The sequence below is a fragment of the Garra rufa genome, chromosome 12 (assembly GCF_049309525.1).
Source record: "Garra rufa chromosome 12, GarRuf1.0, whole genome shotgun sequence".
In the NCBI taxonomy this organism is placed as follows: Eukaryota; Metazoa; Chordata; class Actinopteri; order Cypriniformes; family Cyprinidae; genus Garra; species Garra rufa.
This window is the reverse complement of record NC_133372.1, coordinates 12,701,724-12,718,863: the sequence shown is the minus strand read 5'-3', so window position 1 is coordinate 12,718,863 and position 17,140 is coordinate 12,701,724. Positions and strand designations below refer to the sequence as shown.

The following is a 17,140-nucleotide window of genomic DNA, read 5'->3' as shown; positions in this document are numbered from 1 at the left end:
CAAACACACAATATAGATTGAACACTTGAGTGCCCGTCTCTCAGAAGTGTTCAGACCCGCGTGAAGTTTTATTGAAGCCGCAGTCATTGATTTTAAGTTTCAGGGATCTCCCCCAAAGTCTTTTCCGACAGCCTCCTCTCACGCGTCTCATCCATGCCTGGAATGACATCACCGACTTCAAATTCAGTGCAATCTCACGTGTAAAGATAACATTCGTGTCAGTCACATTTTCCATTCCCTTGCTATAAATCAATAAATATTATCAAGGAGACAAGGCTTGTGATATAAACTCTGAAGCAGGTGTTAGTGGGGGTAAAGAGATTTTGAAGTGACTAAGGTTGCCCCCTATCACTCTTCAGTGATGTCAGAAAGATCCAGACATGGTTGTAAAAATGTATACAAAGGTGTTACAGACTTTGCAACATGTAAAAAGTTTGATCATTAAAGTGGAACTCATGATAATCCATTACTTTGCTAGTTAATGTAATTTAAGATTTAAAAAGTTGTGTCAAATTAAATATATACATTTTTTAGAGCAAATCAGGCTTTGCATTGCACTTAATCCAACCTCATTATTTTTAGAAAGGATTTTGTCCTTACACTTCCATTCTACATACTTATAAAACTTTTGATTTTCTAGATTTTCAACTGTGCCTTTGCTTTGAATAATGTATACCAGTGATGTGAATGGTGACAATAGTGTATTGATATAATACATTTTTATTTATCATAATAAGAGCTTTCCAAAACAAAGCAGACCTCATTCGGCCAAATCATGGCAACTTTACAACACCCTTCAAAGCCTATTAAATAGGAGCGTGATTAATTTCACACATTTTTGTTGCTCTGTGGAAGTCTGACTACATAAGAGATGAGACACAAGCAGCAACATATGCTGAAATCCAGGTATGTGTTTGTACATGTACTTAACGTTGACTATTTTCATGTATGTTACTATGGACAGACTGGTTTGCCTGAAAGAGTTTAACAAATTGAGGGCTCATCAACTGCTGCTGCTCCCTCTGTCACAGCCTTGACACACTTTGCCATAGTCTGAGAGGCTCTGCTGATGGGGTCTGTGGAGGAAGACAATCGAAGGAAGTGGTAAACGACAGGTTCAAAAACAAACAGCATTTTATTGACACATAAGAAACCAATATATATTACTCTACCTGTCATATAGAAATCCTTCACTGTGAGCTGAGGAGGTACAAGAGGAGCTGCAAGCAATGACTGATTCACAGCCTAAAGAGAACAGCAGGACATTACTTAACAGTTTAAGTAGTGCAGAATTTAAATTTGAATTGAAAAAGAACACTAACCTTTGAAAGCTCATGGGCCTGTTTGAAATAATTGGCTTCCTCTACATCATCATATCTCACCAGGTTAGGAGAGACCTCTTCCAGTCTTCTCCTTACCTCATCCACCTTATCATACGGCAGTGTGACCCCCGCCAGCTAAGCAAACAAAAACATGAAATTCTCTACTGAACAACCGGAATTTTATTCTAAATACAGAGCTCAGAAAAAGGTACAGTTGTATTTTTTTTTTAAGTACTTACCTGAATAAGACATTTCACATAAAAGACATTTACATGTAGTCCAGAAGAGAAAATAATAGTTGAATTTATAAAAATGACCCTGTTCAAGTTTACATACACTTGATTCTTAATAATGTTGTTACCTGAATGATCAACAGCTGTGCTTTTTGTTTAATGATAGTTGTCCTGAACAGTTAAACTGCCCGCTGTTCTTCAGAAAAGTCCTTCAGGTCCCAGATTCTTTGGGTTTTTTTCAGCATTTTTATTATTTTAACGCTTTTCAACAAAGACTGTATGATTTTGAGATCCATCTTTTTTAAACTGAGGACAACTGAGGGACTCATATGCAACTATTACAGAAGGTTCAAATGCTCACCGATGCTCAAAAGGAAAAACCATGAATTAAGCTGGGAGGGGGGGGGGACTTTTGAACAGAATGGAGATGTGTACATTTTTCTTTTTTTGCCCTAATATCATATTATTTTCATTTAGTACTGCCCTTTAGAAGCTACAGAAGATACTTCCCAGATGAAGATGTTTCCCAGAAAACAAATTAACCCTGATCTTCAAATTCAAAAAGTTTTCACCCCCGGTTCTTAATGCATTGTGTTTCCTTCTGAAGCATCAGTGAGCATTTGAACTTCCGGTACTAGTTATGTCTCTCAGTTGGCCTCATGTCAAAAGATGTATCTCAAAGTCATACAGTCATTTTGGGAAAGGGTTTAAATTAAAAAAAAAATGCTGAAAAACCAAAGAATTTATGGGACCTGGAAAACTTTTCTGAAGAACAGCAGGCAGTTTAACTGGGACTCATGAACAACTTTCACTAAACAACAACAACAACAACAACAACAACAACAAAAAACAGCTGTGGATCTTTCAGGTAACAAGAATCAAGCGTATGTAAACTTTTGAACAGGATAATTTTTAACTTCAACTATTATTTTCATTTGTGGACTATATGTAAACGTCTTTTGTGTAACATCTTATTCAAGTCAGTACTCAATAAAAAAAAATAAAAATAACATGCATTTTGTATGATCATACTTACGTTGGTAAAATGATTAACACCTTGCAGATTCTACAAGGTGTATGTAAACTTTTCACCTCAACTGTAAATGAACAATATTCTACATCGTTAAATCCAGGCTTTAATGATCGTACCTCAGAAATGGCACGCAGAACCTTCCAGTCTTCACGTGCCATACCAGGAGCGGTGACTGCCACCCTGGTCTGCTGGGCACGGCCCTCTGTGTTGACGTATGTGCCATTCTTTTCAGTGTATGCAGCACCAGGCAAGATCACATCAGCCATGACTGCACCTGCATCTCCGTGGTGACCTTAAACCCAAAAGAATACATTTGGATGCAAGCCGCTTACCATTAAGGCCCGATATACTCATTGCAAAGGTCTTTGTCGCTCTTCGCTTGGAGTAAGCTTTATTATAATATTATAATATTCTTCAATTTTTTTTAAGTTTATCACAAAGTCTATAATATACAAAATATGCAAGTGTGTTTACTGACCCTGGTAGATGATAAAGCTATTTTTGGGAAGATCTGCTCTGGTGATGCAACCAGCATCGGCTCCTAGGAGAAACAGTACTTTGGGAGGGTTCTTCCGGATGGCATCAACACCAGGTTTGTAACCCAAGTCCAGGGCTGCCACCTGACTGGCCACTCTAAGGTCAAACACATGTATGACAAGGTAAGTACTTGTATTCAGTGGCGCCTCCAAGGGGGGGCCGCGGCCACCCCTAAAATGACACTGGCCACCCCACTGGCCCCCCCAACCAGCAAGAGTGGAGTTTTTTTTAACACGGACATTGACAAAACACAATATTAGAAATAAATATAAACTTCTATGATGTGTAATGTAGAATACGCTCTCAACCCCTCCACCTCTTGAGTTGCGGCGACTTCAAGCACTCTCACAAGCGCAGCCGCAACGCCAAGCATGCATAAATAGTTCAGTTTTGTATGCAATGACAAAGAGATTACATTATATTTCGTTTCGTTATTATTTTAAGTTAATTTAGAAAAGTGTTTGGAGCATTTGTTTGTTCGTTAAATGTTAGTTTTTGATTTTCAAAACGACCAGCGAGTCGAACATAGCCTATGTTTGATCAATTTAGCCTTCTCAAATAATCACGACTTGTCTGAAATAACATCTCTGGATATTAAACTGTTCAATCGTATTATATATGTTAGTTTAAACATTTAACCAATATAAATGTACGCTGTTAGAACCATATCCAATCGTTTGTGCATGCGGAAAGTGAAAGCTAATTTTGGGCTTACAGGACTTGGAGGTGCAGCGCGATCACTTGCACTGGAAACAACATAAAATACGGCATAATTTTTGCTCATAAAGGTAAGAGTAATAAATTATTCGGACCTGTAAAGCTGAGGTCTATGTTTATTTGTGTGCACTCACAATATCAACAAAACTTTGTGACTTTATAAAAAAAGAAAACATAGAAGACCACGTTCAGTGGGAGGGGAAGGGTTCGCGATGGGCTCCCCGTCACCAAGGGCCCCTGTTACTCTGTTCTACTATTTTAACCCTTGCATAGAAGATTAGCTTCTGTTGTCTTGGTCTTGAACAGAAGCGTATTACAATAATGAACCGAAACCGAAAGCAAAAACTTTTATTAGGCTATGAAATCCTTAAAAATGCAATTTTCTCTAGTCCAATGAGGAAATGGCGTGTCAGGATTGTCAGCTTAATTTTTAAAAAATATTACCTTACTATTTCCACCGACACATTCATGGTAATTACCTCTGCCTGTGCTTTGTGGCAAGCTTTATTGCGTGCGCATGATCGCGCAAACTCTTCAAACTGCGCTGAAGGCAAGCTCGATGCTGCCCGTCGGGCTCGGGTTGCACAGTTTTGTTTTTTGTTTTAAGTATGTCTGTGTTAATGCCAACTGCATAAATCTTGGCTCAGGTGAGTATTTTTATTGAAATTTTAATATTTCATCCTCATTTCCTTCAAAAAAATCTATTTTACCCTCCGTACAAAAAATACTCACACTCAGGACCTTAAGGACAAAAATGTCCACATTGAAACCCATTAAAACTGCAATTTTTTAACCCAGGGCCATTTGACTATAAAATGATGCAATATAGGCATTCATTCTATCGGAAAGGCTTCAAATTTGAAATTTTTACCATTTTTTACTAGATTGTGCCATTTTTTCAAATTTGGCATATAAAAGAAATACTCACTTTTTTGTGTTTTCTGCTTATGCATATTATAGCCTATTATAGAGTCAATTGGAAAAATAATGCAGCTAAAATTGTGTGGGTATGTTGGTAAGGATGTCAGAGTGTGGTTTGCATGTGTTTTCTGAAAATTTTATGGGTGTAATATGTTTGAAAGAAATGACATTGTACTGGCAATCAAAAATCCCACTCCATGTAAATGAGTCCCACCCTTGGCAGGGTCATAGGGCCATGTGAAAGCTATGAATGAGGTCAAAGAAGGTTAATGAGCTTTGAGGATTTTTCTTTTTCACCCAAACACATATTTTAAATCCTTGATTGCACTTTTTCATTTGTTATTGTTTTTGTACAGAGATAAAAGGTGAGCTTGAATTTGATGAAGAAGTTCAGAAGCCCCTAAACACATTGTTTTTGTTTTCACCACAAGAAAATGCTGATTGTGTAGTCTGGTAGATTTTATACAAAGTTTGAGTGTTCGCACAGCCCAGACAGGTGTTCGCAAAGCAAAACCTATACATATTTGGTGCTTGAGGGCTTGGTCATTTCATTGCTTGCAAGATAAAGAGACGTTACTCAGCAGAGGAAGCTCTGGAGCTGGTGTTGCCCACTGACAGTGAGCATTATGTAAATAAACCAGTTTTTAAAGCATTACAATTCTGAAAATGAATGAATGTTTGGTAATTATGAATAGAAGAGATGCTGATAAAAAACAACAGTCAGTGAAAGTGGAAAAAAAATTAATATATAACATTTCTATGACAGTTTTTTGACATGGCCATTTTTGTCCATTATGGCCCTAAGTGTTAGTTGTTGTTTTTTTTTTTTTTTTTAAATCTGACACTACATAAAAAAATGCCTCAAAATGAATGTTGTTGTTCTTCATTGACACACCCAAGAAGCTAATAAGCAAAGAAAAAAATCTTCTTAGCATTTAGTATATGGAAATTAACTACTATTTTTCATTTTTTCATAAAAAAACACCTGTGGCATTATGTAAACAAACCAGCATTTAAAGGGTTAAAATTCTAAAAATTAATTAATGTTTATATCTATGGATAGAACAGATGCTGGTTAAAAAAATCAACATCAGTGAAAGTGGAAAAAAATATTAACAAATCATATTTTTATGACAGTTTTTGGATGTGGACATTTTTGTCCATTTTGCACCTATGTGTAACTTTTTTTTTTTGAAGGCACAAGGGTTAAGCTTGTGTCTATTTTGATGAATATGCCGATTAAATAAAGACGAGGTTATTTGCAGTTAAATTGCAGAGCGACTTTTTCTATTTTGCTCTATAAAGAGTAATACTGAAGTTTTGAAGCCTATAACTTTATATGCTACCAGAAATAATGCCAAAAATTATTGTCTTCAATCAGATTTAGGCATGCATTTTTTTGTATTGTATTGTGCCACCCTAACATTTTTACTGGCCCCTTTCGGCCACCCTATGAAAAAAATCCTGGAGGCGCCACTGCTTGTATTAAAGGGATAGTTCAATCAAAAAAAAATCTGTCATTAATTACTCACCCTCATATCATTCCAAACCTGTAAGACCTTCTTCGCCGTTGGAACACAAATTAAAGCTTCATAAAATGATTGAGCTACTGATGTCACATGGACTATTTTGTCGATGTTGTTAGTACCTTTCTGTGCCATGAACGTGGTAGGACCCTTGCTGTCTATGGAGGGTCAGAACTCAGAAAGCTCTCGGATTTAATTAAAAAAATATCTTAATTTGTGCTCTGAAGGCAAAAGAAGGTCTTACAGGTTGCAAACGACATGAGTTATGAATTATTATTATTAACAGAATTTTCATTTTTGGGTGAACTATACCTTTAATGCCCGGCTCACACTACAGGATTTTTAGCCCGATTTTGCCCCGATTTTCCCCTCCCGAGAATCGGAGCAAAAATCTTGTCAAGCACCTCGATCGGCCCCGATGTTCGGCGCAGATTATCTTGTAATGTGAGGCGTTCAAAGATCGAATCTTGCACCTCCCGATCTGCTAGCAGACAGATCGGGGCTGCCCCGATCAAATCAAACATGTTTGATATTTAAGATTTTAAATCGCGATGATGACGCTATGTGCTTTCACAACAGCCAATGCGTGACCGCAAAACAGGGGTGTTCGATGGAGGAAACTGCTTCTTGAGTTTTTGTAGTAACACTGTCTGTATAATGTGTCGAAAACGTACCACAAAAGTAAGGAGAAAGAGGAGCTCTGCTTTAGTGAAATTGTCTCAGTTTTGAATATAGGGCTGTGACGGTGGCATGCACCGCGGTGGCGCAGTGTTTTATAGATATATACATTATAACGTTTGTGTATATAGGCCTATATATAAATACATAAGTATATAATTTTGAAACAATTAAATTAGGCTCAAACATTATTAACAAAACGTGCCTGTTTATTTTAGCACTTTAGTCATTGAACAAGCAGCCTAAAAAACACTCAAATAAATCGAAGAAATAATATATTTAAATAAGAAAGTAGCCTAAATACGAAATAGGCTATTAAACAAACATTCGTTGCAAAAAATGTCGGACAGCTCATCAGAATTAGTGGCCCGAGTCCGACTTCAACCTGTCTTTTTTCCTCTTTCTCTTCCCCATTACACAGATGCTGTCTTTAATAGCAAAGTGATTACATTTATTTTCGTTTCTTTAGTTTATAAAGTTAATTTAGAGATATATTTGGAACACTTTTTGTTTGTTCAATTCAAGTTTTCGTTTTTTTTTTAAAGTAATGTCTAAGCGACCAGCGACAGACAGATCAATTTAGCCTTCTCAAGTCATCACGATTTAAATTAAAATCTAGTATGTATATATATATATATATATATATATATAAACTTAAGCATATCACAATATTTGTTTAATCGTTTAACCTAGATAAATGTGTGCTATAATAGGCACATATCCACTCATTTGCAGAGATTGAAAGCTGGAGCGCGCTTTAGGACATGGATTCGCCGGTGCAATGTGAAACTTCATTTTTGCTCATAAAGGTAAGAGTAGCCTAATATATCATCCAGAATTGTAAAGGGTCTACCTTAGTTTGTGTGTACACAGCATTAACAAAACGTGCTTTTGAAGAAAACAAACACGCTTTCTGATGTCTTTGGTGTTAAACAGGAGCGCTTCACAATAATTAACCGAAACCCAGGTAATTGCCTCACAGACATGATTAATATATCAATAGAAAGCTTTAAATTATTACTTCACAACTATAAAACGAAATAATTAAAATCGAAAACAAAACTCTCTCATTAGCTATAGGCCTAATCCATAAAGATGCATTTAGGCATTAAATGCGCATCCAATGAGCAGATGGTGAGTCAGGATCTTTGCGACACTGACTCAGAAAATACTAATTTATTAATTATTATTATTATTAATTCGAAAATCTCCTTTAATTTTTGCCCCGACACATTCATGGTAATTAATTTTTCTGGGGCCATTGAGACCATCACAGCCCTAGTTTTGAACATACCAGGTGAGTGCAGAAAGCTGCTTGCACAAGCTAACCTATATGTAAACATTAGTTGCTAAAATGACGATTGGCTGTGTGAGATCAGGAGAGGCGCTTCCTCCGGCATGATAATCCTAATGATATCTTGTAGTGTGTGATGCGCCACGATTTTAAAATCTTGTAGTGTGTGCAGGTTTAAGAATTCAGGTAAGATAATCTGCGAAGATTCTCCTTATGTGTGCGCTGCAACCAGATTTAATAATCGGTCAGGATTTTAAAACTCCTGTAGTGTGAGCCGGGCTTAAGCAAAAAGTCAAAATTCACAATTCTTTTCAATCACACAGAACAGTAGAACTGAAAAGATTTTTAAAGAAAGGTACAGACATGCACACTTATTGTAGTAGCTGACCTGTGCAGCACATTGAGGACCTTCCATCCGTCTTCAACACCACTGCTGGCCCGAGAATTTTGAGCAATTGTGGATACAGCCTTAAAGATGGCTGCCCCATCCTCTCTCTGAAGAGAGGAGCTACCCACCACTACGACAGGCTTTTTAGCCTGGGCTAGAACCTGAAATACAAAAACAAAATTAATTCATATTCAGTCATGTTTACAGACAATGTAAGACTTCAATCAAAGCTCCAAATTAACTCCAACATTGCTACCTTGCAGAACGGGTGTGTTCCAGTAGCGATCTCCTGCAGAACTTGTGTGGTTTCACCCAAATGGTTGTAAGAGTAGCTCAGGTCCACATTATGACCCACCAAGGCCACCTGGAGCTCATTATGCAGCCAGCTGAAACATAAAGATAAAAAAGAAAACAGTGAGGTGGAGTAAAATGACACCTAGTCAACTTTTTACAACCGTTGCAAATACATCGTGCAATGGTTATACCTCTTGCGGATACGTGCATTGAAGAGAGGAGCCTCATAACGTGGGTTTGTTCCAACCAGAAGCAGGTGGTCACACTCCTCAATGCCAGTAATACGGCTGTTCAAGAGGTAATTGGAGCGCAGGTCGGTTCTAAAAAGACAAAAGATACAATAGTTTAAATCTGTAATAGTAAGAATGAAAAGTTAGTTCAAACAAAAGTTGTCAATTACTCACCCCAAATCAAAACTTTAAGGGATAGTTCACCCAAAAATGAAAATTCTGTCATTAATTATTCACCCACGTCGTTCCAAACCTGTACGACCTTCATTCATCTTCGGCACTCAAATGAAGATATTTTTGATGAAATCCTAGAGCTTTCTGACCCTGCATAGACAGCAACGGAACTACCATGTTCAATGCCCAGAAAGCTAGTAAGGACATTGTTAAAATAGTCCATGTGAGTTTGAACTTCCAGAATGCAGTTTAAATGCAGCTTCAAAGGACTTTAAATGAGTCCAGCCAAGGAAGAAGGTTCTTATCTAGCAAAACGATTGATTATTTTCTAAAAACATGTACAATTTATATACTTTTTAATCTCTATACAAAGTTTATACATTTTTTGCGGTTTGCTAGATAAGACCCCTTTTTTTCTAGACTGATATCGTTTAGAGCCATCTGAAACCGCATTCTGGAAGTTCAAACTTGGGGGCACCATAGAAGTCCATTATATGGAGAGAAGTGAACTACTCCTTTAATGTTTTGAAGCAACGAGAATACTTTTTGTGCGCAAAGAAAACAAAAATAACAACTTTATTCCGTGTCAGTCGTCTTTGCACAAAAAAAGTATTCTCGTAGCTTTATAAACTTACAGTTAAACCACTGATGTCACATGGACCATTTTAACGATGACCTTACAACCTTCCTGAGCCTTGAATGTGGTAGTTGCTGTCTATGCAGGGTCAGAAAGCTCTCTGATTTCAGGTCTTACGGGATTGAAATAACAAGAGTGAGCATTTATTGACAGAATTTTCACTTTTGGGTGAACTATCTTATCCTTTTTCATCCCCAAGTAATTATTAGTGGTGTTTCCTTAGTAATAGTTATTGTACTCCAAACATCACTATGAGAATATATATTATGACTGAAATCAGGACAAACATTATTCTCATTTCAGTCTCAAGACAGATAAGTCTGATCAGATGAGTACTCACTCGGCACCAGCCATTGGGAAGACCTCCTCAGTGCAGAGGGTGTCACTGTCCAGTCTGTTCAGTAGGTCCTTCAGAGCCACCAGTGCCTCAGCATCTACCATCCCACCAGCAATAGCTCCTACCTCAGAACCCTTAACTCCCTGGAGCTGAAAACACAAATCACAACCATTGAACTCTATTGTCTGCAAATGGCAAAGCATATCATAGAAAAATGATAAAAGTGTGATTTTTTTGTATATGTAATCACTTACTGCTCCAGCCACAAGTGTAAGAACATCCTCCCAGGTGGTGGCAACCAGCTGGCCACTGGCATCCTTCACCATTGGCTGGGTCAGGCGCTGCCTCTTCAGGCCATCATATGCAAACCTTAGAGAGGGTAAGTCAGAGACACATGAGTGTGTGTGAATGAAGAGAAAGCGAGAGAAATGTGTTTATATTTTAAGAGATTATTCACTCACCTGGTCTTGTCGGATATCCATTCTTCATTGATATCCTCGTTCAGACGGGGCAGAATTCTCATGACCTCACCACCCCTGGTGCTCACCACAATGTTGGAGCCAACAGCATCCAGCACATCGATGGTCTCAGTTTTTCTGTAGACACATCAGCAAAGCATGTTCAAAAATTAAAGTGCACACACATTCACAAAGTAATCCACTATTTAAAGCAAAACAAACAATCTCTCAGGATTGTACCTGGTCTCCCAGGGTCGTGAAGTGAAGGCGTAAGGCTTGGAGGTCAGTGCTCCAACAGGACACAAGTCAATCACGTTACCAGACAATTCAGACATGAACATCTTCTCTACGTAGGTACCAATCTGCATGGCGTTACCACGTCCTGTGGTTCCCAGGTCCTCCACACCAGCAACCTCACTGGCAAAACTGTGAAGTTATAAAAAAAAAAAAAAAAATTATGTATATCTGTATATTTGATGAATTGCTAATGCAATGTTTTGAACACTGACAAACTCTGTCTGATCTTGAAGGTAATAGGAACTAGTACAAAAAAGTAATCCGTAAAGCTTTGCACCATAGGCCATTGTTTGTACATGACTTTATACAGGAACTATCATGGAACAGTTTCACAGATGAAAATTCTTCTGCTTTTATTGTAAATGTAAAACCTACAATAACAGTCAAAAGTTTCTGAACAGTAAGACTTGTAATGTTTTTTAAAGAAGCCTCTTTTGCTCACCAAGCCTGCATTTATTTGATCGAAAGTACAGCAAAAACAGTAAAGTTTAGAAATATTGTACTACTTAAAATAACTGTTTTGTTTAATTATTTGAATATATTTTAAAATGTAATTTATTCCTGTGATCAAAGCTACATTTTCAGCAGCATTACTCCAGTCTTCAGTGTCACATGATCCTTCAGAAATCATTCTAATATGCTTATGTGCTGTTCATGAAACACTTTTTATTATTATTATCAGCAATATTTAAAACGGTTGAGTATTTTTGAGTACATGATTATTTGATGAATAGAAAGATGTTTTTTTGTGGGAAATAAACAATGGCAATTATTACTTTTATTTAACAAGGATGGTTTAAATTGATCAAAAGTGATGATAAAGACATTTCGAATGTTACAAAACATTTCTATTTCTTCTGAACTTTCTATTCATCAAAGAAACCTAAAAAAATTCTACTCAGCTGTTTTCAACATAATCATAATAATGAATGTTTTTGAGCAGCAAATCAGAATATTAGAATTATTTCTGAAGGATCATGTGACTGAAATAATGATGCTAAAATTCAGCTTTGAAATCACAGGAATATAAATAAATTAAAATAAATTAGTTTAAAATATAATCAAATAGACAACAGCTATTTTACATATTAAAAATATTTCAAAGTTTTATAGTTTTTGCTGTACTCTTGATCAAATAAATGCAGGTTTGGTGAGCAGAAGAAAAAACCTTACTATTCAAAAACTTTTGACTGGTAGTGTAGCTTGCAGAATAACAAACCTCACCAAACTCACCGAACACAACGTGTGCATTGTATACAGCGGGTCATAATTGTTTTAATGAGCGGGCCAATGTTTTTATCTTCAACTGCTCTCTTCTCTTCTGTAAAACGGCTTCTGTCAGCACCAAACATCATCGATTGGTCCTATAAATCCAGCACAACATCAAGATGGGAAAAAAGTGCATTAGTGATAATTCCATTTGCATTCATGAGTGCATACTCAAGTTCACAGTCAAGTTCCATTAAATTGCTGTAAACAATGTTTTTTTTTTTACCTGCAGATCACATTCTCCTCCCTGATCACAAATTGGGCAGTCAAGAGGGTGGTTGGAAAGCAGGAACTCCATGACTCCCTCTCTATTAGAGACGCACAAGAAATACAAATTAATAAACAAACTGTATGTAATGCAATGCGTGAAAATGATTTGTAAAGGAAGAAACTAGCCAAACCTGGCTTTCCGTGTTTTCTCTGAGTTGGTCAAAATGTTCCAGCCCTTCATGACTGGCATTGCACATGCTGCAACAGGCTGTTGATAAAGTGCAGATGAAACAAGTGCTTAAACTAAGACTCTTCATGCATTTTGATAATGATGGACAATGTGTGCGTTTCAGTAGTGCATGTTACCTTTGGTGCTTTCTCGATCTCCACCAGACACATGCGGCAGTTCCCAGCCACTGACAGACGATCATGATAGCAGAAACGAGGAATCTGCACACCTACTCTCTCACAAGCCTAAACACAGTTGGCATGTCAACATACTACACTTTACATGGAAATAATAAAAATGAAATGTTCACTGCATTTTTACCTGTAGAACAGTGGTTCCTGGTTCCACCATGACGGGTTTTCCGTCTACAAACACTTCAACCATATTGCTTGAGGCCCGGACTGACATCCACACTGTTGTGAAAAATAAACCAGTGTGAGAAAATGACAGGACAAGACAGTAGGGCATTACATTTTCACAGATAAAAAAAATAATGCAAATACCATTGTTAGTGGTGGCAATGGAGCCCTTGGAATGGGCCGCACCAGCCAAAGCCCGACTTACTGCTGGCAAACGCAACATGTCGCTGTAGATGAAATGCCAGGTGATTAGAAGCACACGTAACATGTTAATCCACAGTATTTAATTAATAATATCAAGGTTAACATGGGATAAATCTGCTACTGTACTTTGAAACACAAGGACACTGTAAAAAAATGGACACAATATAATCGTGATCATACCCTAGATATACAAATGACAGTATTAATGATAACTTCTTTATTTAGTTACATTCCTGCAGAGTGAAGACAGTCAGTACAATAAATCCCATGTCAAGGATTACAAAACCTAATATTTCATAACCCCACTAAAGCAACATGTTTGTGCCATAAAAAAAGCATGAAGAACAATATTTATAAAAGAACCCATTCTTAATGTATCTAGGTGTTGCACAGTAAAGATTACAACTGTAAAATCACAATGTTGACATTTCCATCTATACACACAGACACTGGTTAGCAGGCTAGCACTCAGCAGCACTGTAGCTTAGTCAAGGACAGGGAGAACGTTACTGTAAACTACCCATGTTTCGCAAGCAATTATAATTTCAGCTGTTATACATAAAGTAAATGTCCTGATAAAATGTAAGCTACACTTAAATGTAGACAAAAGAACATCTTTAATGCTTACCTTTACGCTATTTGGCCTTCTAGACCAGAACAGCGTTACAGACGTCGGTTCAGTTGTGAATGTGCACTCGGGGGATTTCGGAGATGACGGAAATAGCCGAAGTACATTAATCTTTGAAAAATAGAAAAAACATTTTATTGAATCAGATTATTCTATAACATTGAAAAAGCATATACGTGTGTTAAAATACAATAATATATTAAATACATTTTATAAGAATAATCCAACGTTTTTCGTTGACCTTTTACATTTAGGCGTCGTCATTTCCGCTCATAAAAGCGGTCGTTTCCTTCTCTTGTTTCACATTAAAAGCCAGGTAGTCATCACGGTTTTTGTTATCTGTCAAAAACAAGAGATGATTACTATGGCTTCTTTATGGTCTATAAAAATCCAGCTTTCCATACCTAGCGCAAATTGCTGTCAAAAGTGTCTTGTTTTCGTATATTTTTGTAAAATATGCCTAGGTGGGCGGAGTCATAGCGTCAGCGGTATAAAGACCATCTCACGTTGTCTTCTCGTTCCTTCGCTCTTCCTCCAAGCTCAGGGCTCCACGTCTCCACGAGGTCCACCGGTAACTTCTAACAATGGGCTTTGGCGATCTCAAAACACCCGCTGGACTCAAGGTTCTGAATGAGTTTCTGGCAGACAAAAGTTACATCGAGGGGTGAGCTATTTGTGGGGTGACTTTATTTATCAAGTGTCCTTAGTTGGCTTGTAACAACTTGTGATTATCCTTTTTTTTCTTATGCTGTAATACTAAAATCATTTTGGATGCAGTGATAAACCTCAAAGGGCATGGGTTTTTATTTTTAACTATGAATAATATGGCATATGTATGTTCAAACATTGTAGGGTCTGTATTTGTAGTAGTAAATTACCCCTCCCCCAAGTGTTTGCTAAGTGCCACATTTGCATTGCTGTACTGTGGATCCATTTGTAAATGTTATGGATTTATGTAACCCAGTCCATCTATAAACACCTCTTAGTGCTCATGGAGAAAACCACCAGCCTTACTAATCATATTTTCTTGTCAGGTATGTGCCCTCTCAGGCTGATATTGCAGTGTTCGATGCCCTGTCTGGCACCCCTTCAGCTGACCTCTGTCATGCTTTGCGGTGGTACAACCACATCAAGTCTTACCAGAAGGAGAAAGGCAGGTAATCCGAAGCTTGATTGTGTTATTTAATATTTTGCACTGCAGGTACTTCCACCAATATATGATGTTTATCCTATAACCATCTTTCGTCTGAGTGACTGATGTGAAATTTCAAAATCTGATTTGGCTGGAAATTCTCAGACACAGTAGTAGCTCCTTTGTAGTAGCAAGGATTCACTCTCCTCTCCTTACCTCTTTAGCCTTCCAGGTGTGAAGAAGCCTCTCGGTCAGTACGGCCCTGCTGGTGTGCAGGACACAACGGCAGCAGCTCCTGCGGCGGCTGATGAAGACGACGATGACATTGATTTGTTCGGTTCTGATGAGGAAGAAGTGAGTTCAGAATCGGAACATATAGCGAGTTTTGACACAATTGTGTGGTCACATGATGTTTTTACCATCTTTCGGCTGATGTTGTGATGGACAACTTTTCTTCCTGATAACCAGTTGAAAAATGACCATGCAGTTGGTGTATGTTTGTGTACACTTGATAATGGATCTTTCTCACTTTAAAGGATGAGGAAGCCAAAAAGATCAAGGAGGAGAGGCTTGCAGCATACAACGCAAAGAAGGCAAAGAGTACGTATTTGTCTTTTAAATGCACACTAACTGTCAAAAGTTTGCAATAATTGAGATTTCACGTCTTCAAAGTCTCTTGTGCTTACCAAGGAAATTAGTAATCATTGTAATATGCTAATATTTTTGTGGAAATCCTTTAAACTTAATTCCCCCCCTAAATCTTACCCCAAAAAAACAATCAAATGTAGTGTATCATGGTTTCCACAAACAAGAAACAACTTTTATTCAACGTTGTTTCTTGAGCACCAAATCAACATTTTAGAATTATTTATGAAGGATAATTGACACTTAAAGGAGTAGTTCACTTTCAGAACAAAAAATGTACAGATAATGTACTCACCCCCTTGTCATCCAAGATGTTCATGTCCTTCTTTCCTCAGTTGTAATGAAATTTAATGAAACACTTCAGGATTTCTCTCCATATAGTGGACTTCTATGGTGCCCCCGAGTTTGAACTTCCAAAATGCAGTTTAAACTCAGCTTCAAACTGCTCTGAACCATCCCAGCCGAGATAGAAGGGTCTTATCATTTACAACTTGTGTACTTTTTTTTTTTTTTTTAAATCTCAAACACTCATCTTGCCGAGCTAGACAAGACGAGCATTTGAGGTTAAAGTATATAAATCGTTTTGCTAGATAATACCTTTCTTTCCTCGGCTGGGATCATTAAGAGCCCTTTGAAGCTGCATTTGGAAGTTCAAACTCGGGGGCACCATAGAAGTCCATTATATGGAGAGAAATCTTAATGTTTTACTCAAACATGATTTGCTTACGACTGAAGAACGAAAGACATAAACATCTTTGATGACTGGGGGGGGGGGGGGTTACATTTTATCTGTAATTTTTTTTTCTATCTGTAAAGTGAACAATTCCATTAAGACTTAAGTAATTCAATGCTAAAAAGCTAGTTGGCATAATAGACCTCTTTTTGAAAACCTTGAATCCTAATTGTTCCAAACTTTTGACTGGTAGTGTGCACATTGTAACATTATGACTAGTTCAATGATGACTTCATATTACCATCTTTCGTCTGAACGATGTGATTGACACTTTTTAACCTGACATTTACTAGTCATTTAATTGTAATCGCTGCATTCCTTTGTTTGTGTTATCACTGACACTTTTTAATGTCTGAGCAGAGCCTGCACTTATCGCCAAATCTTCCATCCTGTTGGACGTCAAGCCCTGGGATGATGAAACCGACATGGCCAAGCTTGAGGAGTGTGTCCGCAGCATTCAGTTGGACGGTTTAGTTTGGGGACAATGTAAGTCAAAATATACTTTATTCAAGTCATAAAGTTTTGTCCAGATTTTGTATTTCAATAGACTAACTGTCACCTAACTTCTCCTCTACAGCGAAACTGTTGCCTGTTGGCTATGGCATCAAGAAGCTGCAGATTGCCTGTGTTGTGGAGGATGATAAAGTTGGAACAG

The 17,140-nt window shown here is 37.5% G+C and overlaps 2 protein-coding genes across 2 annotated transcripts in view; one reads left to right on the top strand and one right to left on the bottom strand.

The window, feature by feature from the left end:
* Positions 1–702: 702 nt before the first annotated feature.
* ndufs1 (NADH:ubiquinone oxidoreductase core subunit S1) lies at positions 703–14,090 on the bottom strand. Its single transcript, XM_073851765.1, has 19 exons — positions 13,976–14,090; positions 13,288–13,370; positions 13,106–13,197; positions 12,922–13,029; positions 12,747–12,823; positions 12,572–12,653; positions 12,310–12,440; positions 11,020–11,205; positions 10,783–10,917; positions 10,576–10,690; positions 10,325–10,470; positions 9,135–9,263; positions 8,906–9,035; positions 8,650–8,810; positions 3,067–3,221; positions 2,705–2,880; positions 1,323–1,457; positions 1,173–1,245; positions 703–1,076 (listed from the first exon to the last, which is right to left on the bottom strand). Exons 2-19 carry the CDS (start codon positions 13,364–13,366, stop codon positions 985–987), a joined length of 2,202 nt encoding a protein of 733 aa, XP_073707866.1. The 5' UTR covers positions 13,367–13,370; positions 13,976–14,090; the 3' UTR covers positions 703–984.
* Positions 14,091–14,484: 394 nt separating this feature from the next.
* eef1b2 (eukaryotic translation elongation factor 1 beta 2) overlaps positions 14,485–17,140 on the top strand; it is a 2,783-nt gene continuing 127 nt past the window's right edge. The window contains exons 1-6 of the mRNA XM_073852025.1: positions 14,485–14,639; positions 15,010–15,132; positions 15,332–15,461; positions 15,644–15,707; positions 16,846–16,971; positions 17,063–17,140. The exon at positions 17,063–17,140 is cut by the window's right edge and continues 127 nt beyond it. Of these exons, the coding sequence (XP_073708126.1) occupies positions 14,560–14,639; positions 15,010–15,132; positions 15,332–15,461; positions 15,644–15,707; positions 16,846–16,971; positions 17,063–17,140 (601 nt within the window). The 5' untranslated portion in view covers positions 14,485–14,559. The remainder of the gene's footprint in view (positions 14,640–15,009; positions 15,133–15,331; positions 15,462–15,643; positions 15,708–16,845; positions 16,972–17,062) is intronic.